The 26,965-nt window shown below is 26.8% G+C and overlaps 2 protein-coding genes across 5 annotated transcripts; both read right to left on the bottom strand.

The window, feature by feature from the left end:
- Positions 1 to 5,344: 5,344 nt before the first annotated feature.
- Ppa (F-box and leucine rich repeat protein partner of paired) lies at positions 5,345 to 7,050 on the bottom strand. Its single transcript, XM_017901049.1, has one exon. It carries the CDS (start codon positions 6,928 to 6,930, stop codon positions 5,479 to 5,481), a length of 1,452 nt encoding a protein of 483 aa, XP_017756538.1. The 5' UTR covers positions 6,931 to 7,050; the 3' UTR covers positions 5,345 to 5,478.
- Positions 7,051 to 12,766: 5,716 nt separating this feature from the next.
- On the bottom strand, positions 12,767 to 25,369 carry Rab35 (RAS oncogene family member Rab35). Of its 4 annotated transcripts, XM_017901045.1 has the most exons (5): positions 25,162 to 25,306; positions 24,554 to 24,704; positions 22,034 to 22,241; positions 21,817 to 21,949; positions 12,767 to 13,137 (listed from the first exon to the last, which is right to left on the bottom strand). In XM_017901045.1, the coding sequence occupies exons 2-5, from the start codon at positions 24,603 to 24,605 to the stop codon at positions 13,009 to 13,011; spliced, it is 522 nt and encodes a 173-aa protein (XP_017756534.1). In that variant the 5' UTR covers positions 24,606 to 24,704; positions 25,162 to 25,306; the 3' UTR covers positions 12,767 to 13,008. The 4 variants fall into 4 exon arrangements, with proteins under 4 accessions (XP_017756534.1, XP_017756533.1, XP_017756531.1 ...); XM_017901044.1 differs by lacking the exon at positions 25,162 to 25,306 and adding an exon at positions 25,323 to 25,369 and having other exon boundaries at positions 21,817 to 22,241; XM_017901042.1 differs by having other exon boundaries at positions 21,817 to 22,241; positions 25,235 to 25,314.
- Positions 25,370 to 26,965: the final 1,596 nt, after the last annotated feature.

The following is a 26,965-nucleotide window of genomic DNA, read 5'->3' as shown; positions in this document are numbered from 1 at the left end:
TTCAGTTAAAAATGTATACAACTTCGTAATAACAAGATAATATGCCTAATGAGCTTAATGCTTTTCGAGTACTCGGTGTAAAAACAATCGACCTGCAAAAACAAGACGCATGCGAATATATGTACGTCCCTAGGTATGCATCCTCTGAATTTCAATGAGCATGGTAACATACAACTGCGGTAAAAAATAATACTTAGGAACAGAAATAATTTACAACTATCTGTTTATCCTTACCGCCAAGTAAAAACTACCAGATAAATGTACGAAGAATTACAAAAAAAATTTTTAAAAAAAAAAAAAAAAAAAAAAAAAAAAGGAACGAATTATTATACTTGTTATTAATAAAAATTAGATGAAGTTCGATACATAACAAAAATTACACGTTGAAAATATATAAATCGATTGCACTTCACTTTTCAAATTGTGGTAGGTTGAAAAATATTTCATAAACACTGACTCGAACAAATTTCCATGCATTTGACTAGAACTTTCCAACAACTCTGTTTGCCATAGTAAGTGCGTTTTTGTTGGTAATAATTCAATTGCAATGCAAAGAAATGCATTTGGATGAAAACAGTATTCACGTGCTACGATCGTCGTTCGTTCATTTGAAGAGATTTTCTATGCGCAGGAAACTAGATAATTTCCTACATTATTCAAATGCATTTGCAACCATTTCGGTCGAGTATAAAATACCGAACGTAGACTATTACCGACAGATGATACAAAGAAGAAAGAATACCCTAGAAATGATAAGTCGTAATGCGCGAAGAAAACATTTGCCGAGAAACGTTTGACCTTGAGAAAGATAACTTTGGATAATCTATAAGAAAGTTTATAAACTATCTAGCAAAACTTTGTCGCGTATATCACTAGATGTTATTTCTGTTATCGATTTGCTATGCGATTCGTTTTTGCGAATTCCTTACGATATATTAACGGTACAATAATCAGAAGTATGAAAATATAGAAAGCAGTATATTTTAACAACAATGTCGGTTATAGCAATTATTATCATCAACTTTAGAAAGACGTATAATTCGAGATATGATGTTTTTAATGCCATCATAAATGACATTTTTGAAAAAAATTTGTAGAAATAACAATTTATATATTATAAAACAATAACTTAAGAATACATTCCCATAACATTTTGTAATTACACAGAAATTAAATTCGGATTGTCATTAATTACCTTTTTTTATAATTTATATCAATAGTATGTAATGGTCGAAACTTTTTAACATATGTACAAGTTATACTACAATTAAATTTACTTGTACAAATCGAAAATTGAAATTCAGGTTACGCTTATCGATAAGATCCTAAATAAACATCTTTTAATTAATTGCATAAACTTATTTTTAATACGTATAGTATGTGAACAGTTGCATCGAAATTCTTCAATTTTTCGTTTAATCGAAATTTTGTCTTTTTTGAATAAATAACATAAAACATTATACGAAAACTCTTTTACATAGTGCGAATATCTGCTAAAAAATAATCATAACAAAATCGTAATCATATATGAGCTACTTTTACAAAAATAAATATTTATCAAAATATTAGTATATTAAATTATGCTTATGAATTAGAAATTTCAAATTTTAATAATGCTTGTAGTTGTAGCAAAATGAGTCAAAAAATAAATATACGGTCCATACTGAAAATAAAAACATAGTATGCTAATGGCTTAAAAAAGTTGATGCTCCTACGTTAAAAATTTGTAAAATCAACGAATTTAACGGTAAGATAAAATTCATGAAATAGTCATCAGTTTCGATGTAATAAAAAGTCAAACTGTTTAAAAGTTGATTCATCGTTTTAACAAATTTTTAATAAAATTTTAGATACGCATTTTTCCATTTTACTTCTTTACTTTCATTGTTTCAATTAATCTTCATCAAAGATAACGAAACAATCCAAAAGGTGGCAAGATTAACCAGTCACAAGCAAGATGAATCGAATCACTTTCAATATTCACTTTTAATATTTTGCAACAAATTTTCAAATATATCGTATACTCATCCGCATACAAATGTACACATACGTATACGTATAACTATCAAGTTAAATCTGAGAAAAACTTTTTCAAAACTCGAAACAAAATTTTCAATTATAAATAAATACCGAATTACAATCTTCGTTTCTATCAACTTGTTACTAGTAAGGAAATTAATAAAACAAAATTCGACAGTAGTCAAAACTCAAAATACTTTCCAAAAAAAAATGATCGATATTTGTCTTTTCTATCGCACAGTATTTAAAATTGTTTTAAATATTTAAACAATTTTACCTCTCTTTTTCTTTCTTTTATTTCGATATACGAACGAAAAATCAACTCTGGCACAAACTTATTTAACATATTAATAGCAAGTTATATCGATTTACCGTTTTTGCTAATCTCTCTGCAGAAATAAAAAATCTTTCATACAAGAATCTACGTTAACCCGATATAAATAATATAAAAATAATCTGTTGATCTGAAAAAGAAAAATAAACGAAAAGAGAAATAAAAAGAGAAAAATAAAACATACGTACGATTAATTATAAAGAATAAAAGAAAAAAAAGAAAATGAGATAGATCTGTCTCGTAAAAACTATAAGATCGTATAAATCGTTAAAAGTAAAATAAAAACTAAACCGTATATCGTTAAAATAATTAATCGTCTCTTTAAAAATCATTTTTAATCTTTAACACTTTTGCAGCATTGTTTGCCTGTTTATCAACTTTTTATTATCATCTTAGTAACGGTCTCTATTAATAAGTAGCAACTGAATATAATACGAATATAAAACGAAGAAATCGTAACCGGGAGATACGTAATGGTAACGAGTTAAAAAATTCTAGTCAAATGTCTAAAAATTTTGTCGAGTCGGTGTACATATCGAGCAACGATCGTCCTTTACTTTACATACAAATAACAAAAAATGTAAATACACGACGTAGAAATTAGGAAGGAGAAAAAATGTTAAAGCATGTATGTATTTCGGAGAAAATTGGAGAAAATCGTAATGAACATTCGTCGCGATTAAACGAAACGATAATAAAACGAAGAATTTACCTATTCCGTTCCACTCGGAACGTGTTTAGAATCAGCACTGACGCAACAACGCAGATTATTACTTCTAATATGTATTCTATTTGCACCTTGACCGAATAAATGAAATCGATACGAACAAGCTATGTACCATCGATGAATTTGATTTCGTTTATCGCTATGTGCATGCATTACTTTACACCTACACCTTATCTTTACCTTTTTCTCATTCGTATACAGATCATCAACGTAATCCACGGTTTTCTCTGTGATAACAAAAAATTTTCTATATCGGATGTAATACAACGGGTGTACTAATCTTTGTCGTTTCACACGCTCGCGTCTTTTCCTCCTCTTTCTCTTCCCTGTATATACTTATATATACATATGTATATACTTACATGATTTCGAGAAACAGATGCGTGTTTCGATATGATTTATACAAAATAGAAACGCGTCTGTTATTAGTGAAAATTTGTACAAAGACAAAATGATCGTATCGTACACAACTTGGAGCCTACAAAATCGCGTATTCGATAACATTTCTCTTCTTTCTTTCTTTCTTTCTTTCTCTCTTTCTCTCTCTCTCTCTCTCTCTCTCTCCCTCTCTCTCTCGTTTCTTCTTTTTCTTCAATTATAATACTAAATTCGAACTTACGTTATCAGAAAAAGAGCAACGATTTTCGCTAACCATACAAACATAACGATTATACCTACGTGTATATACTACCTCGTACTAAAATCGAATCACGTTGAAAACGAACGAATCGGACGATTATAGGCGTTATTTTCTTAATCTCCGTATTCTTTGGTATAATATGCCAGATAATTACGATAGACCGACGAAAAAAAAAATCTTCGTGCAATACAACAAATTCAACGATCTCGTTATAAAAGGCACGCGAATAAAAAGATATGGTAAAGAGCGAGTCGCGATTAATTTTCCGCTATGGACAAAGGCGTACAAAAAAGAAGAAAGAACTGCGACGCGAAAATGAAGGGAAAATCTTAGGTACTTAAGAGACGATGCGCGGGAAACTTAACGGCGTTAACTTAAAGCGTGTTCGTAGAAGGAGAATCGATCGAGAACCGATCGAAAACGCGATTACGAATAATTACGACGAGAAAAATGTTTCGGTAACGTGAAATGTTTGACCGATTGCTTGGTGCATGCGTGGTGCACGCGCACGCGCACGCGTATGGGCGGGTGAATACAAATACACATTATCATACACAGTTGCTAGATGCGAGAATGCACGAGCATATAGCTGGTATACGGGAGATGAGAAATGTACAAAATATCGCGAAGACACTGTGCAGGCGGCGGATGGTTCTAATCGATCAAGTACAACACTTGGACTACGCATCGTCAGGATATTTTCGTACCTTAAAGAGACAAAGATTTATACGTAAAACAGGTTCGCACACGCGTGTATGTATAAACAAGAAAATACGCATGTTCTCCGATACGATAAAAATGTAAAAAAGTAAAGAAATAAAGGAACAGCTCGATACGTGTCTTCCGTCACGTATGTGTACACGTATATATATTCTTTGGAAAGCACGAAAAGAGCGTAGGTACTAGACCACGCAGTGTCTAGTTCAGTCTTTGACTGCTATATTCGCCTCTATCTTTATAATAGATCAAAAAAAAAAAAGAAAAAAAAAAGAAAAAGAGCAAAATTGCAAATATAAGAGAATGCTGGAAATTTATAAAATTGACCGTTCGAATTCGTTCCTGAATTCCTGAAATTGTAGTTTGCAATGATGCGCGTTAAAAGCGGAACGCGATGAACGAAGCGTTGAAAATTTTGAGATAAAGTTTGGAGAAAATATTTCACATCGCAAAAGACGAAAGTATATAATATGTATGTATGTATGTATGTATGTATGTATGTATGTATGTATGTATGTATGTATGTATGTATGTATGTATGTATGTATGTATGTATGTATGTATGTATGTATGTATGTATGTATGTATGTGTGTGTGTGTGTGTGCGTGCGTGTGTGTGTGCGCGCGCGCGCGCGTGCATACGCGCGCGTGTGTGCGTGTGTGTGTGTCGGAACGAATTGGTAAACGAGTATCGCACGAGTAACGAACCGAAAAAATATATCGGTGCAGTTCGTAAGGTTGGTATATATATACATATATATATATATATAGTTATATTATATATATACATATATATTTATATATATATAGTTATATTATATATATACATATTATATATATATGTATGTATATATATATATACATGTAGGAAAGTGAAAATTCTCGTCTTTGACACGATACGCGAGGATGGTAAGGAAAAGAGAATCGAGGCGTGCACGTAATCAGCACGTGATCACAAAGAGACATTGTGGTCGGTCGTTCGTCACTCGTACGGAGAATGTGTTATGGGGACGCAAATAGTGTTGTACGGTTGAGAAAAAATCACCGCACGTGCCAAAGACCAAGATTTAACGTACTCAGTTGCGGCAACTTCGTAATCCTCTCTAGGCCGTTGGTACTTATCTTGGTGCATCCGTAAAGATCGATACATTTCAAGTGTTTCATACTCTCCGCGATGGTGTAGAGTCCTTTATCCGTCAGCCTGCTGCACTGGCCGATGTTCAGTATTTCCAAATCGTGCAACGTCTTGGCGATCTTGCAAATACCCTCGTCGCTGATTTGACAGGCGGACAGCGAGAGCAATTTCAAATTAAATAATCCTTGGGAAATGTGAACGAGCGCCTGATCCCCGATCTTGTCGCAGAACGACACGTCCAACGAGGAAATCCTGCTGCCACCTTCCGCGAGATAAGCCATACCGATGTCGGAAATATTGTCGCAGGATCGAAGGTTCAATTCGCGCAGGCTGGACATCTTGGCAAGATGTTTCAGCCCCGAGTCGGTGATACACACGCAAAACGAAAGGTTAATGGATTTCAAAGTGGTCAAGCCGATAGACACGTGCCTGAGTGCCTCGTCGCTCAGTCGCTGACAATCCTGAAGACTCAAATGTTCCAACGCGAGATTACCCTCGGCTGCCCCGCGATTCACACCGGCCAAATAGGCAATACCCAGATTGGATACTTGCCAACAACTTCGTAGGTCCAGTCTTTTTAGCTTCTTCAAGTTCCATGCTATATAGAGAAGTCCACCGTTGGTAATGTTACAACAACCACCAAGCTCCAGGTGCTCGAGATTCTTCAAGTACAGTACTATCCTACCGAGAGAAATGTCCGTCACTTGTTTGCACAACGAAAGATTCAGTTCGGTAAGCGTGTTGTATTCCTGACAGAAAGCGTTGATCAAGCCTGTGTCGGTGATATTACAGCAACCCGAGAGATTCAAGGCCTCCAGGTTTGGCACACCTTTCAAAACATCGCCGAGACCTCTTCGCAACGACAATACCTGCACCCTTTTTACTCCTCTTCTTACCAGACTAGCGAATAATGCCGGTGCCTGCTTTTTTAGGTGTAACCTGGCCTCAACCCCTCGCCAGACCGACCGGTAATACGCCGCGTCCCTCCACGCAGTGCATACTTGGGCGGCGCGTCCTTTATCCCTGACCTCGAGGTAGCTGAAGATCAGCGCCAATATTTCAGGGTACAGGCAGGAGATATGCGTGCTCACTGTGACAGTACCGCGAGGAGTTACTTGCGGTTGTTGCCTCGACGAAAGACCTTGTGCGTATGCCGGTAGACCGGTCGCACCGCTAGTATAATGCGGCGGCGGCGGGTTACTCGAGTTGTAAAGAATCCCTTGACTCTGCGACGTCGGTATCGCGGCCAGGTGCGGCTGGTGTAACTGATAATAATGTCCTGAACGATGAAGCAACGTTGTACCGCGACTCGGCGTCAATGCCGGAAGTTCCGTCATCAACAGCTGACTTTCCTCCATCTTGCCCACTGATGTATACACACGCGCCCACACATATACACGTTTTTCCAAAACTACTATCCTTCGCGAATATTTTGCCTAAGTTTTCCTTTCTTTTCCTCCTTTTCGTTTCCTTCTCCCTTCGCTTCTCTTCTCTTTTCTTTTCTTCTCTTCTCTTTTCTTTTCTTCTCTTCTCTTTTCTTTTCTTCTCTTCTTTTCTTTTCTTTTCTCTTCTCTTCTGTTCTCTTCTGTTCTCTTCTCTTCTCTTCTCTCTCTCCCCTTCTCTTCCCTTCCCTTCCCCTTATAGCCTTCTCTCTTTATGGAATCATCTCTTCGCACCTCTTGCTTGCTTTTCTTTTCTTCCCCGCACCGCTATTCTCCTTCTTTATCACGCTTAACGATCTCGTATCGTCTACGATACATATTTCGACCGATCCTGAAGTCTTTCGTCTAAATATTAATTCGAGATCGACTCAATACTCGACCCCGACGGAACCGTTTACTTCACTCCCGCCGACTACATCGATGTTACTTTTATTCGATTTATCATCGACGATAAATTTATTCTAACGCACGATGAAACAAAAGAGGGAAAGTTCGACGATTGTTTTGCTTTACGATTTTCTGTCCCACGCGGATCGCTTAGCACTCACGGAACACCGCATAGCACATGTAATACTACCGTATTTTTCGATTCCTATTTCCCTTCTTCCACGCGTTTCGCTTTTCGCTTTCTTCCTTCCTTCTTCTTCTTCTCTATATTTCTCTCCCTTGCTCGTTCCCTCGCTCCTTCCTCAAGCGCCCTCCTTTAACCTCCCTCACACCGTCCTTCTCTTCTTCTCTTTCTATATATGTACAAATACGTGTATGTATTCATCTACTATACAGCATACACACACGCGCGCACGCGCGCGCGCGTGTGCGTGTGTGTATGTGCTTGAGTCGCGTGTGTATAACGTTAGCGTGTGCCTGTATTTGTAAGCGCGTCCGCAAGCGCGCGTATCTATGTTAGTGTGCGTACGCGTACGTCGTGCGTGTCGTGCGTATAATATGTAGTATATTTTTTCTTTCTCTTTTTCCGATGTTTGTTATCACCCCACTTCTTTCTCTCACTATTTCGATCTTTCTCTCCCTTACAACTCTTGGCAACTTTTCGATCCTTCTCTTTACTACGGTTATCACTTCTTTTTAGACACGATATACCAATCCGAACGATACTCACTCACACGCCGTTGTTACGTTCTTTCCAGATAAAAACAAATTAGAAACGAATTATGTCAAGCGTCGAATCGAATCTTTTCTACACGCTGATATCCTACTATTGTTCTTGTATTCACTTCCTTGACGATTAAACGTGTTACAAAACCACTCGCGTAACTGGCTTCGAAACAACACATCACCAAAACGTAAACCGGTACGCTGCCAGTCGCGAACTGTTGTTCCAGTTACCTAAAGTTAGATGTCGTGTCGTCGCTCTGTAACACAAGGAGAGCAAACTTCGTTCTAGCGAAACACCGATTGGCTCATAGCGCTCGAGTCTGAGTCACGTGACTACGTCGGCGAATATCGATTCGGGTTGCGCTGCGGCGGCATTTTTAAGTTTTCGTCGGGAGGTGGGGGTATGACACCGTGTACTCTGAACCACGTTAAACCACTGTTCCTCGAATTTTCTCGCATACCCGATTCTCCTTTTACGCCACCCTTTTTAATCCATCCTTTTTTCTTCTTCCTTCTTCTTTCCTTCTTTTTTTTATAAATATTCATCGCGATCCTGTTTATTTGATACAGAAGGGAAACAAATAGTTCTTGCGCTTCTTGTTTTCTATCGTAACCTTTCGGTAATTATCAACAAATCCGTATTGATTAAACAATTACGGAATCAGAAACGTAATTTTATATATATGGAAAAGTAAAATTAAAATTCTTTATAAATTTACATGTATAATACATTTCTATGAATATTTTGTTTTTCAAATGGAGAATAATTATATTAAAATTTCTATATAAACCGCACAATGATTGAAATACTTTATAGATGAAATAAAACAGATCGATATTAAACCGATTTCAAATTGAAGTTACATATATGTTTAAAATTATCGGTTTATAAATTTAATTACGCGTAAAACACCTTGTGTATCTCAATTTTCTATTTAACGTAAGAACGAAATACATGGCTAATTTTATAAATTGACAGATTATTTATGTGATAATTAGATTTACTTTGATCTGTGCTTGTATCTTTATTATATTTAAGTAAGTATTTATAATAATTTGGTACTATCGAGAGTAGAAAAAGTGAATCATATAAAGAAACATCCATAACGACTTTGGTGAAGGTAAATTATCAATTAATATGTCAATAATCTATAGTAATGGATTTGGATATTTTCCATTGTTATTAGATTTACATAGGAGTAAATATATAAATATTCTTATATGTAATTTCGAAACTATAATTTCATCGATATTCCACTTTAAATATAAAATATTTAAATAAAAGTATTGATATATGAACGCGCGCGCACAATATATACATGTGTGTGACAATAGTGTAACGAGAAATACGCGTATTAATTTTCGGTTCGTAAATGAATGGAAAGGTAATACTACATGTTTTAATATCTAACAAAAAATTACTTAACGATATTAGATTTACAATTTATATTTAAATTATATCGTCTACATCTTATTCGTAATAATTTATTCATAAAATTATATATGATGAGTATATTACATAAATACTCATATTAAGTATATACGGTTATACGTAAAAATTTTATCAAATAATAAAAGATATTTCTTTGAAATCATTTAATTCGTCTAAAAAGAAACTATTTACCATTTTTTTATGTAGATAATACAAATTTCCAGTTAAAAATGACAGGTTACAATTTACACTTATGCATGTATGCACATATGTAAGTGGAATTTTTATTTCAGTGATATTAAATGTTATTTTATTGGATATTTATTAAACAGTTTATTTTTTTTTATCTTTAATAAAACGAATTTGAATTTAATGAAGCAAAGTTGTAACTAGATGTTATATAATCTAATTAAAAGAAATTTCTTTTTATTCTCTTATATTTTTATTTCATGTGATGTAGAAATTGTACTCTTTAAAATAAATGAATTTAATTTTGATTGAAGATTAAAGATTTTTGTAATATACAAATAAAAATATTGCAATTAATATAATATGAAATAATTGTGATATTATAATGTGAGATATTTGAAACACTTATTAAGTTTCAGATAATTATCAATCGATCAAGTATTTACAAGCAGTTGATATAAATGGATAGCGTAAAGTAAATAATGTTTAGTTAACAATGTTAGTAACATATTTTATGCCTGTGTAATGGGAATGTTACTAATTAATAATTCAGTTCATAATAAATTTCAAAGTGAAATAATTCTGTGTATTAAATATTTAAATTTAATGTTTAATAATATTTTACTTATAAATGCTCATATCCAATGAAATTTATTACTTTTATTAAATATAATTATATTGTCTTTGTAATGATTTTAGAAATATTTCATAAGATATAGTTTCAAATATTTAAACCATATTTTACTTTACAGGGGTACTGTTTTTTCTTTAATATTTTATTGATTATAAGTTTTTAGTAATATATTACATATAGCATTAATTTATAAAACTTATGACAATAGTACTTAATAATTGTTTTATTACTTACATTGCACCAATTATTTAGATGATTCATCTTATACGTTATAATCTTTGTTAAAATCATTTTCTATTCTTTTAAATTTTCTTTAAATGTTTTAAACTTGTATAATAATGTATGAAACTTCATATTAGCTTATTCTTGAAACTATGTATTATGCATTGTATTGAATTATTTGCTCAAATATTTTGTGTTATAAGTATTACTTTTTAATAAATTAATATTATATTATTCTTGATTTTATGATACATATTGAATTATAATTAAAAAGAGAAAAAATTAAACACAATAAAATAATTATTTTTTTTTAACTTCTATAATTCAGATATAAAATACATATATATGTGTTATCCATGATAGACTTACACAGCTCTGCTTTCAAACTTTTGTTTCCAACATTTAATATAAACGAATATTTAAATCTTTAAATCATTTAATTAATGTTTAATGTATATATAATATTAATATTCCTTTCTTCCTGGTTATGTTAACAAATATTGAAATATGTTTTAATACTTGGCAATATAATCAAGTTTAAATTTTCATATATTATAGATTGCTAATTGTCATATTTTCCTAAGAATTCTTTTACTATATGTAAAATTTATACTTGTAATTTTTGCTAACTATGAAAATGTATCACATTATTATAAAAATCATCTGAATATGGAAAAATATACAATGATTCAATACATGAATGATTTAGTTTACAATTGTAATAAAATTTAAACAGAAGTACATACTAATTATTACCTGGAATTGGTAATAGAGAGAGAAAGGTAACAAATAATCTAACAAATATATGAACTATATTCATATACACATAAATTCTATTTATTTATATTTTAAAGTATATAATAATTCATATTACAATGTTATAACTGTATAACAGTAAACAATATTGAATATGCTTGATTGGAATATTTGCGATATGCCACTAAAACTGGCAAGTAGAATATTTACATATTATAGGATGCCGCTTCATTGCCACATTTAAAGATATGTTATTCTGACCAAAAACTTGTAATGTCGATTACAATAATTCACATGGAGTTGTTTTTAACGGTATTACAGCGGCAGCTAGATAAGTTTCCTAACTATTATCACAGATGATAAAACACATTTACTGTATTATTATAGCACATATAATATGTCAATCATATTTATTATAAAACCTGGTAAGTTATTACATATTTATAAATTTGTCTTTTTTATAATCATAAAGTATTTAACTTTATACTTATTATAAAAAATTTACTACTAATTTTTATTTGAATTATTATGATTACAAAACAATAATTATAATAGTTTCGGCTATGAAAATGGTTACAAACAAAATTAAAATTTAAGTTTATCTTATGTAAAAATATTAATCATTTAAATCGTGTTCAGAAAATTAAACCTTTCACAAATGTTTATAATATCATATTAACATTAAAACATTGCAAAATACACTTTACAAAATTGAACTTTAAAACACATACTCATATCAAAAGAATAAACAGTGTTTCCTTAAGCTTTGTTGATTTACCTCTAAAGTAATGAATAAACTTGTATTTAAATTGAATTTATAACATTTAAATTGACACAGTGTAATGTTTCCTCTGTTAATTAAAAAAAGCTTGCCTCTGTTATACCGTAAATATATTACTGCTTATTTCAATTTTATTTGTAAAGTGCATTCTAAAGCGTCATCATACCACAGGAACTTTGCACAGTGAATATGCACAAAATTGTTTAAACCTGCTGATGAAGATATAGATCGTCTTTTTTCTTTTTTATTATTAAATACGTATTAACAATATTGAATTCACATTATGGTAACTTATTAAGAAAAATTTATCCATAATTATCCAAATCTCATACACACAGTGTTTTTATTTTATTCATTAAATTTAGATAAAGCTTTGTACAATATATTTCTTTATCTTCTAATTCATACCACTTTTTTTTATAAATAACTTTTTGTAATGGAGAAAATGGATAAGAAGCAGCTATGTATATAATTTCATTTGTTTTTTTTTTTTTCATGTGCTCGTGTTTTGTGAATTGTAAATTGTACAATATAAATAGGCCTTTATATTTTTAATGCTACATTCAAAATATGCAGCTTATTGAAAAGTGTGTTGCTTACAAAGTTACTTTTACTTAATAAACACTACACACTCATAACATTTGCATCCTATGTATATTGAACATTACTAGCATCAAAGTATATTTCTATGAGAATACAATCTTCGATGATGTAATTTAGATACAAAACTTAATAGTTTCAAAAATCGTCGGTATTACATTATATTGATCATTTTGATGCTATCGCATGCTCTCTGCTTTACTTTTGCTTCATGTTTGTTCTTCTATTAAATGGTCATAATACAGATTGCATGCTTATACAATGTTGTTAACAACACTTCTTTTTATGCTGCTTTGTGCTTTTTCTTAAATTGACCGTTTCACTGGTTTGTATAGCCTGTCGTTCCTTCCTTTCTTTTTTGGTTCTTAATACTTGCCGTGTTATAGCCATAAACATCTAAATACAACAAATTAATATCCATTAAAGTTATGTTATTAACAAATTTAACATATATATTATATACTAAAGAAACTTTATACTACCTTCATTAAAAATTAAAAATTTAAAAAATTACTTTTTAAGAATCTTTATCAAATTTAAAGTTCTAGATATTTATGAATTCATATATTACAAAATTTATATACGATACAAATTTTAAATGTATAAAGTAATCTAGTAACTGTTGAACAATTTTTTAAATAAAAAATCATTCAGTAATATTACAATACAATGATATTTTTCTATAAATAAAGTTATTTAAATTTTCTAAATAATAGCTCCTAAGATTAATATAACAATTTACATTATAGAAAAATTAAAAAGTATATGTAAGTTTGATATTAATAAAAATTCCGTCATATTATTTTTCATAAACTATATAATAGTAATGCTCTTGAAATGTAAAAAATCACTTAATCCTTCTATTTAGTATGTTTTAAAAATCCATAATGAATAAAATGTGTTTATTAACTATAAATATGGTTCATCTATCAGCAAATTATGTTACTATTACTTAAAGATAAGTTTGATTATATATAATAGATAATAGATATAATAGATCTATTGTACCTTGTAAATGAATCAGACTTTTAAATATTTAATATTTGGTATTTGCTACTTTATATTTTGCCTATCTTAATTATCATTATTAGCTTATTTTTCATGAAGAATTTTAGGAAATATATATTTGACAAAATATAAATTCTGATACAAGAGTATACAACAATATTATTATAATTATTATTATTATTGGTATTATTATTAGTGTTGTTGTTGTTGTTGTTATATTTACTTCAATAATTCAAAACAAAAAAGGGAAAAATAATACTACTTAAGATAGTTATAAGACAACATTTAAACACATTAAGATCTAGGCAGTCTTTTTAAATTCTACAAGTGTAACATATAATATTTGAGTACAAATGATTTTATCTTTCATTTACTGTAAATGAGTTTACATATGATGAAAAAAAAAAAATATAAGAATTATTTGTGGAAAGTCATCTCATTGTAATTAATATAATACTGTTATAATATTATTATGTAATGTTTATAATTGATTTTTTCTGAATATTATAGTAGTAATTGTAGAACTATCTATAATACTAAAATAAAAATTTAACAGTTACAAACTCATATTACGTAATACGTTAAATATCCATTTTGATTTATATTAAAATTTATATAATACAAAAATATATACTACATCATAAATATAACATTTTCTAATTTGCACATAGTACATTTTATTATTATAAAATATACATGATATATATGAGCCATCATTTATTCTCATAAAATATTTATAAAAATCGTTTAAAATGTATTATAATAATTTTTAATAACTCTTTTTTATCTTTGAAAGAAAAATAAATATATCTAAAAATTTGAATCACATGATATATTTTAAACATATGGAACAAGTTAGAGTCGTGTACTAAAAAAATATAGAAATATATACAATTGGGATAAATTATATCTCCAGTTTGATTACAGGTAATAAAAAAATTATACAAAACAGTTAAAGGGTATAGAAAATATTTTTGATATTTTCTTACAATTTCCTTTTTTCTTGTTTTTCATAACTGCAACATTGTATCTGAAAAACACAAATATACTTCTTTATTAATGGAACTGTGCCTTTTTCTTAGATATATAGATTCTTCGAAACAATCTGTGTAAAAAAGCATCAGGGTACAATACTGAAAGAACCAATAGTTCATAAAATATTTTAATTTTATGAAAATGTTCTATAGATATAAATTGTAAATAATTGCATATGCAATGAATGTTAATAATTAACATTTGAAAATAAATTCTAACAATCAACAATATTTAATTAATTATTGACAGTTTATTGTAAGACTAAATTAAAATTGAAATAGAAACCAATTATTAAAACATTACCATTTATCAATAATGCAAAATTTGATATATTTAATGGTTTTGTGCCTTTCAACAAAAATTCTGTGAATTACAAAAATGCACAATAATGTATAATAATGTACGATATATATGTAAAAATAAATTCTATGCAATTGATACTAACATTCATAAGCTTCAATATAATTTATGAGATATGTAAAAGTGTAAGAAGAATATATTAAAACTGATTGTAAATAATGATTATTTAACAGTAATCTAACTTATATTAAATTTAATCAACAAGATTCAACAAGTGATATAGTCAAAAAATACAGAATAGCTCTAATTTCACAAAAATTGTATGCACATTGTTTTATATTAAGTATACTCCATGCCCTTTACTGCTTTTTTTCACCCAATACAAAATAATACAAACTTTTTACAAACATAAATTAATATGTACATTTAAAAATAAATGGTGTTGAACAGATGTATTAAATATATGGAAACTATAAAAAAATCCATGATTTAAAAGAAATATAAACAATTAAGTACGTTTCATTATTAATTTCTGATGCAGTATTTTAAATGCTACCATTATTGGTTCATATTTCTCCGTGAATAATATACTAAACGGTGAAACTTCCACCATGAAAGATATCAATATCTTTTAGAATTTGTATTATCTGAGTTTCTCCTTCAAACGCAATTAAATTTAAGATAATATGAATGAGATGATACATCAACACAAGTATGATTTAGAACAGCATATCGTGAGTCATGAGATTAAAATATAATAAAGTAAATAATAAAATACAAAATTAAAGTATTTGTTATAAATCGAAATTCACTTGAATTGTTTTATGAATGTCCTAAGTATTACTTTTAATATGCAAAAGTTATTGGATAATTTTATTCATTTTTACAATATACAGTAACTCCAGTCTATCAATTTTTAAACATTTTATATTATAAACAATTTACAATACCATTATAAACGTGTGTTATACAGCCGAAAAATTGAGAAAAACTGATTCAGAACACATATTATGTTACACTTTCTAGCTCTAATTCCATTTGATTTTCTTTTCATGAAGTTACTATAAAAGTAAAATATGCATACGTTCATTTTTTTTTTGTAGAAGACTTAGAAGAATGTTAGATGACATTATTTAGGTATAAGCAATGACCACATTAATTCTGCTATAAAAGAACACATTAATGCAAAATATTCAAACATCTTTAAACAGTATATATTATATTAAAATTTTGTAATATTTTGCGAAATATTAATTTCTTTATCCTAATACCTTTTTAGGCAAAATGTTGGTTAAAAAAAATGTACAGTTCCATTAAAAAGAAAGTGCATTTGAATTTTTCACTTGCACTTACAGAAAGAAGAAGTAGGAAAATAGATCATACTATACCATTCAACTCTTCCCTCCACATTTTTCTTTTATCTCTAACCAAACTGGAGATATTACATTCTGTCTTATTTGTATGACTCATTCTGTATGTTCTACTAAAAATATCTAATGTGGCTTTATAAACAGAAACTGAAAAAATCATAGAAAGTATATTAAAAATTTGCACCCTTACCCATAAAAGTAATATTAAGTAATATTTTAAACAATGAAAAAACTAATTTATTTTTAATGATATGAAGGCATAACTAAAAACTAAATTCGACGTACATTTTATATATAATTTATACATTTCCTACATTTGAGATTATTAAATACTTTATTCAGTTAAAGTTCAGTAAAGATACCAATATACAATAAAATAACAGAAAAACAAAAGATAAGAAAAACAAAATCAAATAAGGATGCAACTCTAGTAAGTTAGATAATAAAAAATGGTAATATACACACTAAATACATATTACATTAAATTATTTGTATTATTTTCAATTAGTTTCATTTAAAAATATCTGTCATATCCTTACCCTTATAAATAAATATATGACAAAAAAAAAAATTACAAAAGAAAATAATTATCAATAAATAGTAAAGAAAACGAAGTAAAAAAAAAATCATTACAAAAATCATTAAGTGAAATAGGTGATATAGAATCTTTAAATTTGTATAATGATTTAGATAACAATATATAAATTTATAATCTAAAATTGAAAGGATTTGTAAAATTATTAAAAGTAACAGTAATTACATATGAATATATCGAGTGTTCCATTTTAATCTTCAGACGCAATTATTTCCCAAATTATAAATCGTTTCAAAAAATATTTTAACTAGAACTTACCCTGTTTCGAAGGAGCCATCTTATGGTGATCATAAATGTTTTATAGATGGACGCGTTTCTGAGATTTCAAGGTGATTTTTGTTTTTTTAAATGAAACTATGCTTTTACTTAGGCAGGTGCGTAGCCCATTCCAAGACGAATTCATTGACCTATAACATTTTGGTCTTTCAAGACCTTTCAAGGTCATTTAATATCGTTTAAAACATATCTTTGTTAAATGTTTACAAAACATCTTTTTATCGGAATATTTTATCAATTCAAACGTAAATATGATACGATCTCACATTAATCGTTCTCACTTATGTCTACAAGTAGAGATCTGTTGCTAACATGTATAGTCGCCTCAGAGAAATCAGTATTATTGCGACTAACATTACGCGTGCCTTCTCTGGTTAACATTCCGATTTACGATGATCAATTATATTCCTAATGAAATTGTAGATGCAATTTTAATTTGAAAAAATCGACATAATTGATGGAATTACTAACATTGGTAGAGTATTCTTTTTCAAACTTTCCAGATTTAACTTCGCTACATTTTTTCTTGTAATACTTTATAAAAAATAAAGTTTATCGGAGTGAGTCCATCACTCTTCAAAATATGAACCATCAGATTAAAGATGCTTGCTAATAAATTAGTAGGACAACTTTCCAGAGTGTATTATTATTGTATAGCAATAAAGTAAATCAACATGTTTGTTGATTTTCAAGGTCGTCCTTTTAAACATAGAAAATAAGGAATAATTTCTAGATGTACAAGAAAGGTTAATTTGGAACAGCAGTAAATAATCTTGAAAGACCAAAGTGTTACAGGTAAATAAGTTCATCTCGTAATGGCCTATATATACCTAAGTAAAACCATACATTTATATTTATTAAAAAAAAAAAGAAGAAAGAGATGTAAATATCATCGTGAAATATTTCGGAAGCGTGCCCAACTAGAAAAGAACACCAGGAAATATTTTTCTCAAAGCAATATAGGTTCTATTTGAGAAATTTTTTGAAATGACCTATAGTTTGGGAAATAATTGTATCCAAAAATTAAAATGGGACACTCTTATGACGACAAAAGATTAAGTTATGTTATAATAATTTTAACTTTATAATATCACTAAAAATTAATCCTAAATCAATAGTCCTTAGATCTGTCTTGAATTAAGTAAATAAAATTTCTTTATCGTAAAAGAAATTAAATTTAATATGTACTGTTTTCTAAAAAATATAGATAAAAAATTAGAAATTATGAAATTTTCCATTGAACTAAAATAAAATTTTCACTAAAACCATTTTTAATAAAATCAAAGAAAAACTTATAAATTTTGCGACGATCTTTTTAGAACATTTAATATAGATAGAAGACAGAATATTTTACACCCATAAGATAAAAATAAACCAAAAAATAGCAACTGACTTACATATAATAGACAAAGTTTTCTTTATGTTATTATTTCTGAATAGATTATCAATTCTAAAAATGTTATATAACGTGATTAAGGTAATCATATCAAGATAACAGTAACTAAGCTATTTTTAATATATAGTAAAAGAACTTTAAAAAAAAAAGTTTTTTTTTAAATATTACACTATTCAGTTTCCTTTTCATTAAAATATAATTAATAGTAGGGATAACTACATAGATAAACAAAGGATTATTATAACATATATCACAATGAATAAAAAAAGGATAGAGTACATGACTGTAATTCAGTTAAAATTTGTATGTTATATTATAAAACTAATAAAAGTATCATTTTTTATAACCTTAAATAATTTTTAATTATTATTCCTCAAAATTATGATTGAATCGTTAATTATTAAATTAATCATAAAAACTATATTTAGATTATACTAAATAAAACGAAAATGATATTGAAAACTTTATGTACTTATCCACCAGTAAATTATTGTTGATATTATCATCTATAATATTATGAAAAGTATTTCTCGGTACAGGATGCATTAAAAAAAACTATTGCTTGAAACAACTTGTTATTTCGTGATTGGGTAAAATATATTTTTTAAGCGAAATTCATTAAATAAATATATTTCGATCTTTTTTCTTCAAATTTTGTGGAATATTAAAGCGACCCTCAGTTTTTTCTGTTTTTATTTTCGTTTTTTATTGTATCGCATATTTTTGTTAATTCTACATCAATTCTATAGTTCTGACAAATAGAAGAACTTTACGATCTATAATAAAATGACTTCAAGTTGATATTCGACCTCAAAATAATTTTGTAAATAGTAAGTATAAAAGAAAGTAACATTACCTTCGAATAAATTATTCAAAATCAGATTTCAAAGAAATACATGATAGAGTTATAAGCTTTGTAACAAGTAATATGATTACTCTTGATATATTTTTATCTTGTATTCAAGTTTAAAATCACCTTCTTATTAACTGTTTAATTCATCTATTTATTGATTACAATGTTACGATGAAAACAAAATTTCTTAACAAAGAAAAAAAAAAAATGGAGTGTAGCTTATTGTTATCTTAGCATCTCAGAAAATTTAAAACAAAAAGGTGAAACTACATTTATTCAACCTGCTAATACACTGTTTTTTACATCTATAAAACATCTAATGATCAATAAATAATGAATTATTTCAAATAGTAGTTTTTATCCATCCTACATATCCAAAAATATTACTAAGCAATGTTACATATTTCAAAGATTACTTTTCATGATAGCTGGTAAAAAATATAGTTACAAAAAGTTATGTGAGTATGAGTAGGACCTGCAGAATTATTTACTAAAAAAAAACATAAGATTCATACAATGATTATTAAAGTGTGACAAAATTTTATTTTAAAACGTTGAATTTAAAAATTAAAGATTACGATCAATTCTACTGTTGTTTCTTTAGAAATTGCTGTCAATAAAATATAGGACTTCAGTTTTCAAAACTATTTTTAAGGCTATTTATGTCTATCTATTTCATAACTATATAACATTAAAAATAACTATAAGTTTAATAGTAATAGTAATATTATGAAATTCATATCTATGATAGTGCTCTAAATATTGTATATTTTATTTTTACCATACTATAACATCCATTTATTCATCGCAAATAACATTTAACTTATTTAAAAATAATATAATAAATAATTTCAAACACATTTAGAAAGAAATAAAAGATAAATATTAATTTTTTTTTTAAATATTTGTATGATATTAAAGTGATTATTCCATACAAATCTTTGAAAAATTTGACAATTGTACATTTTATAATGATAAGAGATATAACAAAATTATAAAAATACGAAATAAATTATAATTTGTAATTTATTATATTTATAAAAATAATGAATTTATTTAATTTCACACAAGGGACATTCTTGATATCATAAAATGTAATATTATTTTTTTTATATTCTACAAAATCTAAACCATTCCAAAATAGAAATCTTTAGAAAAGTTTTGTAAGAGCCAAAATACCTTGGAAAAAATATTCTTATTAAAATATTTTAATAGTATACACTATAAGATTTGACAAAATTGTATGAACTAAGATTAGTAAATGTAGAAATAAAAAATCACGTCAACTCAAGAAACGACTAATAGACCCATTGATGAAAACTACCAATGTTCAGTGAATCATATAAAACAATTAAACAATTTTTAAGATATCACATATATCCAGTAGTATAATTCATCTCTATCTAGTAGTTTAATTCATCTCTTCAGATCATGATAATTGAGATATAATTCAAAATAGTAGGTAAACTTAAGACACATTTTAAATGATATATAAAGCTAAATTCATCAGTAATGATATAAATAATACAAGAAGAAATAATACAAGAATACTTCCCATAATTGGGAGTTTAAATACTCTTTTATGTGGAAAGTATATCATTAAAAGTACAATGCTATGTGTAAATACAATACCATGGAGCACTTTCAAGACATAATATTACTCGATAAGACTTTTGCTGATTTTACTATAATTAAAAAAGATGAACCTATGGTATGGTAAATATAATATATAAATATAATATAATTTGGTAACTTGAATAGTTTTTGTATTCCAATTCTAAAAATATTTCTACGAAAATAAAAATTACGATGTAAAGCATAACATAGCATGTAAACACTATTTAAATTGAATCAATCTAATAAGAATGAAAAGGAAAGTAGTTAAATGAATAAATCATTAAAGCATAATATTCTATGAAAGTCAAAAGGTAAAACTACTTTTATAAAACTTATCGGAAATAAACAAAAATTTCCAAGTAATACATGCTATTACCAAAATACATTATTAAAATACTTCTAATTTTCTTTAAAAATATAATCATCAATTTAAAAAAATAAGTTACTAAACATTGGTACTTAAATCTTATTAAATAATAAAAACAATTAAAAACTTATTGAATATAAATAATATACTAAATGCGAAATATTAAAGATGAATGTAAAATACACATAGTAATTAAATCAAATAATATATATCATAAATTACTTTTTATGGAAACATTATATCATAAATTCTACTTACTTCTTGCACATTAATATTGTCTTTAGCAGAAGTTTCAAATAACTGAATTCCCATTTGATTGGCAAATCTTTGTGCATCTTCTGTTAATACCACCTTTTCATTAGGTGCATCATTCTTATTTCCTACAAGTACCCTGTTGACCACATCACAATTTTGTTCGATTTCGTGTAACCATCTTTTTACATTAGCAAAAGAATCACCACTGGTCACATCATACACAACTATGACACCATGTGTTCCCCTGTAGTAAGTTGAAGTTATTGTCCGAAAACGTTCTTGTCCAGCTGTATCCCAAATTTGGAGCTTTACTCTCTCACCATCTATATCCACAGTTTGAATTTTAAAATCCACTCCTATTGTCGTTATATAACTGCCATTAAAAGTATTGTCAGCAAATCGTAACAGCAGTGAACTTTTACCTACACCTTAAACAAAAAAATGAAAAAGAAAGATTGAACATAACTTAACAACTGCAATTTATAAGAAATCATGTGTAAATGTTTACGTAATATAATAAGTATAAATTGTATATAAGTAATAAGTAATAATTGTATAAGTATAAATTAATCCAAATAAAGCATAACTATTACTAAATACTAATAAAAATAATTATTATTAATTAAAATAATTGTTAATAAACAAATAATAAGTATTTGACCATAATAAAGATAATCCTAACTGAGGTGAAACAAACTGTTTCCTCGAGGTAAAAAAAATTACATTTTTTTTTTATCAAGTATCACTAATCAATTTATCATGAAGTGCTTCATTTTTCAAACAGTTTCCTTCAATACTCACAACATATATCTAAAACATTTGTTTTTTAATTTATATAGTTAAAGAAAAATATTTGTTAAGAGTACATACAGACTTATTTTTTTCTTGAAGTCTCATTAAAAACTCTATAATCAACAATAAATGAATTAAACGACCTAATAAATTACTTTTCCTTAAAGAAAGGTGAGAAAAAATATTTATGAAACATATAATTCTATGAATATAAAAAAAAAAATAATAATTTCCTGATATAATAAAAATTTAGAGAAATACCAAATGACAATATTTTTAATAATTAACAAAACAATTTCTAAGATATGTCAATCTTCACTTTTAAATTTTCTTCCTAAACTATTACTATTTTATCTGTTTAATTATACAAAACAAATAAAAATAAGAAGACAAATTTCATTACCATTATTTTCGATAACTTTGGAAAAAACAGCTTGTAAAATTTACATTAAGATATTCTACATAAAATACCTGTTTAATCAAGTATTTGAATATAAATATAATTTTAGTTTACATTTAATTACATTTGATTATATCTATACCTAGCAATTTTTGCTTCATATGATGATTTAAGAAAAAATACAATAGTCAATTTACTAGAAACTTTAATAAAGTACTTCACTTCATTTTTATTTTTGTACTCCTTCAAGGAATGATTAATATAACATTTTTTATAATAACATTTATAACTACAACTAAAATGAAAAGAAAAAGAGAAGAATAAAAAATAATCACAGACATTTTTTTGCTTGTTAAAATTTGAATAAGAAACATATTTTCAAACAAAATGAATCTGCATAAATATTTAATTTTGCACTTGGCTGGATTTATCAATTTAGAAAATTGTAACAAAAGTTTTTGTTGAAATTTTTAATTAATATTTCTACTATTTATTGTTTTTATTAATTACAAGTAAATATTGAAAATATACTTATGATATATGATTTGAAACATAATTACTAATATTATATATGGTACTTTGTATGTTAGATCTTAAAGAAGATATAATGTACAACATTATATTTAACACATTTCATATGTAATTTAAGATACTGTACATGTTAGATTTATGGTACCTTTTATCATTTGTATAATCTCAAACTATCAACATTATTAATATTGTATTTTTTAACAAAATTATTTAAATAATGATAAATTAATAATGAAATTTTAATATTAAATATTAACCAAGTATAACTAATAAAATTTAACATAATAGCAGGAAGTAAAAGTATAAATATAAATAAAAAATGAGTATAAATATTATGCTAATTAACAATCCTTTTTATAAATATTTGAACAATTGAAAACGATAGAATTATTTTTTTTAATTTTATGTCTATATAATTCTGAACTTCAAATTCAACAAAACATTTTGTAATAAACTATATATTATAAAATCTTCGCTTAATTCTTATAATAATGCACTTAAATATTTTAAATTTATTAGAATAAATAGAAAATATATTCATCAAAGAAAAATTTGTTTCCTTAATTATGTTAAATATACAATAAAGCTTTTAATTATTATTATTTCTAATATTTTAGTGTATTATTTTTTTTTCAAAACATTGCAACATGAAATTCGATATTTAATATAAAAATCTGTTTCCTTTGATTTGTTTAAAAATTATTCCATATATAATATATTTAAAAATTGCAAAGAAAGTAATACGAGAAAGGTTACAATTTTTATGTCATAATTACTTTAATGAAATATGATATAGTTCTATATGGATAATTAACTTACTTTATAATATTATTTATACAAGAGATTTTATATATACCTTTAATATATATTAAAAAGTTAAATTTATGTTGCCTATTTTCTACTAAAAATATAAACGACATGATATTTTCCTTTGTAATGATTTCTAATATTTAATAATATACTATTATATGTCTTAATTACTAAATATATCTGACATCGATGAAAATTCATACTTACCACTATCTCCTATTATTAGAAGCTTAAATAAATGATCATATTCCCGGGCCATTTTGACATGTATGACGTTCAGGTTTATCAAACGTTTCCTTGTGAAAACAGTGCGAAATATAAACGATACATTCACTGTATCGTAAATAATTTAGATTATCTATAAACAAACGCGAAAAATGAAATTGTTAACTTGATACGAATTGCAACAGCGTTTGCGATTTATTCTAAGTAAAAGACCCCAGTATCAAATAAACGCCATGTTTATTTGCCGTGATATCACAATTCATTATCATCACTGAGAAAAAAATTATATTCGTTAGCATTGATAGTTATCTCATATTAATTTGTTGTAATCAATCCATTCCATTCATTTCAAAAGCTAAATTTTTATATAATTATCAAAATTTATATGTACTTATTTGACAATAAGTATCCTCAATTGAGAAAGAAAAAATATCTTTTGAAAATTATTTTTCCCTATAAAATTTTAGAAATATTATTTGTTTCGTCTAATAAATTATTAAATCAAAACTTCGTATCACTATTCAATTAAAAAACAAATACTTTATTACATTTTTATAAACAAGTAGCAAATTTTGTAGCACTATACATACATAAACATGATTTATCACTATCATCTGCTACTATATGCCTACAGCACTATTTCTAATTGTAATCTACTATTACCAATGCTCATTATACTGTAGTTGCGTACATATGTTCTGTACGATACGAAAGTAACTTGATATATATAATTTAAAATATAAGGATTTACTATGTATTTGTAATGATTCTCTTCCTCCTCTTTTTTGTCCCCACCTCTTTAACTCTCACTCACACTTTCTTTTGTTCTATGTTCTTTTTTCCTTTTAACTTCTAAGTAATATTACGAGGTTGTGGTGATACTGAAAACTTAATATTTTCTCAAAATATTAAATTATTAATTACTTTATTAATTTATGTGGTTATTTATAAAATAGTAAGAAAAAACGATTCCATAAATACATTTATTAATTCTTCAGTGTTATCAACGATTCTTTAAAATCTTTGATATGACAAATTTTTATTTCATTGCTTTAAACGTTTGTAACAAATGACGAAATAATTTAAAGTAAAATTTGTTAATAATTTAAACATAGGGAAGCGACATATTATAATTTGCTTAAAGATTTATCATTTACTTTACATAAAAATTATCTCAAAGTATTGTACTGTCAAATAACATGTATTTATTTATTTTTAAATATGAATTGTTGTAACTGTAGGTTAAAAAAAATATAAAAAAAGAATAAACAGTATACATATTCAAGAAATCTTTGTATTGAATGTAGCATTGCAATCTATTAAGAATTCAGTCATCATAAAAAGTTAATTAATTAAACAAATTATTCTTTATGTCATATAAATAAAGGATACAGTTTCTTTTCCACTTATATATAAAAAAGCATACTTAAAAACAAAATAATATCACATAAAAATGTATGTTAGTGATATATATGTTTTTTAAAAGTATCTAAAGAAAAACATAAAAGAATTTTTTAAAGCTTTTTAAAAACTATTTGTTATTATTCATAGACTTACAATACTAGCATCTTTCAAATATGTCAGAAAATTGTTTCAATTGCTAGTTGTTACATATTAATAGAATATAAAGAAATAAAGTTTTCCTTTAAAATTAATCTATCATGTGATGATTTTGTCATTATTAGTTGCGCAAAGTAATGAAACAGTTTCATTATCAAATAATGCTATTCATACCATAGTGTCAAGATGGATAAATCAGGATATCATTTACGAAAGAACAAAAAAAGTAAAAAGAATTGGTGTATTTATTATTCAATGAAAGATTATGAAAGAAAAAGTCTCATATACCATATCAGAATTTAATAACTTATTTCTATAAATTTTGTTTGTGCTTCCATATAAATATTAGTTCTGATAAGTTATTGTTACTAATATTTTTATTAACAATATTACAATTATTATTATTCATAAGATGATCATTAATATATCAAAATATAAAGCTTTTAAACGTCTTTATAATTGGAAAATAAATTAAATATACCTTTAAGACAAAAAATAGATTTATATTTTTATGATCTATGTATGGATGAAAAATATGTATATATATTAAGAATATAAAAAAGTAAAGTTCAAAATCTACAATATTATTATTATATATTATAAATTGATACTAAAATGAAAATAGAGATTATTTTGATGTAAAATTCATGTCTTTAAAAACACTTTAATTTTGAATTGATTGATCTTTTCTCTTTCATAATATAGATGATTAAAAAAACAAAATAATAAGAAATAATGAAAATATTATTTAAAGGTTTAAACAATGATATATTTGAAAGTGTAAAAATTTTGCATTAGTTGAATCTTTTTTTCCTTTTCTTACAAGAAAGCTAC

This window comes from Eufriesea mexicana, unplaced genomic scaffold, assembly GCF_001483705.2.
Source record: "Eufriesea mexicana isolate 0111107269 unplaced genomic scaffold, ASM148370v2 scaffold1457, whole genome shotgun sequence".
Classification (NCBI taxonomy): Eukaryota; Metazoa; Arthropoda; class Insecta; order Hymenoptera; family Apidae; genus Eufriesea; species Eufriesea mexicana.
This window is presented reverse-complemented; position numbering and strand designations above follow the sequence as displayed.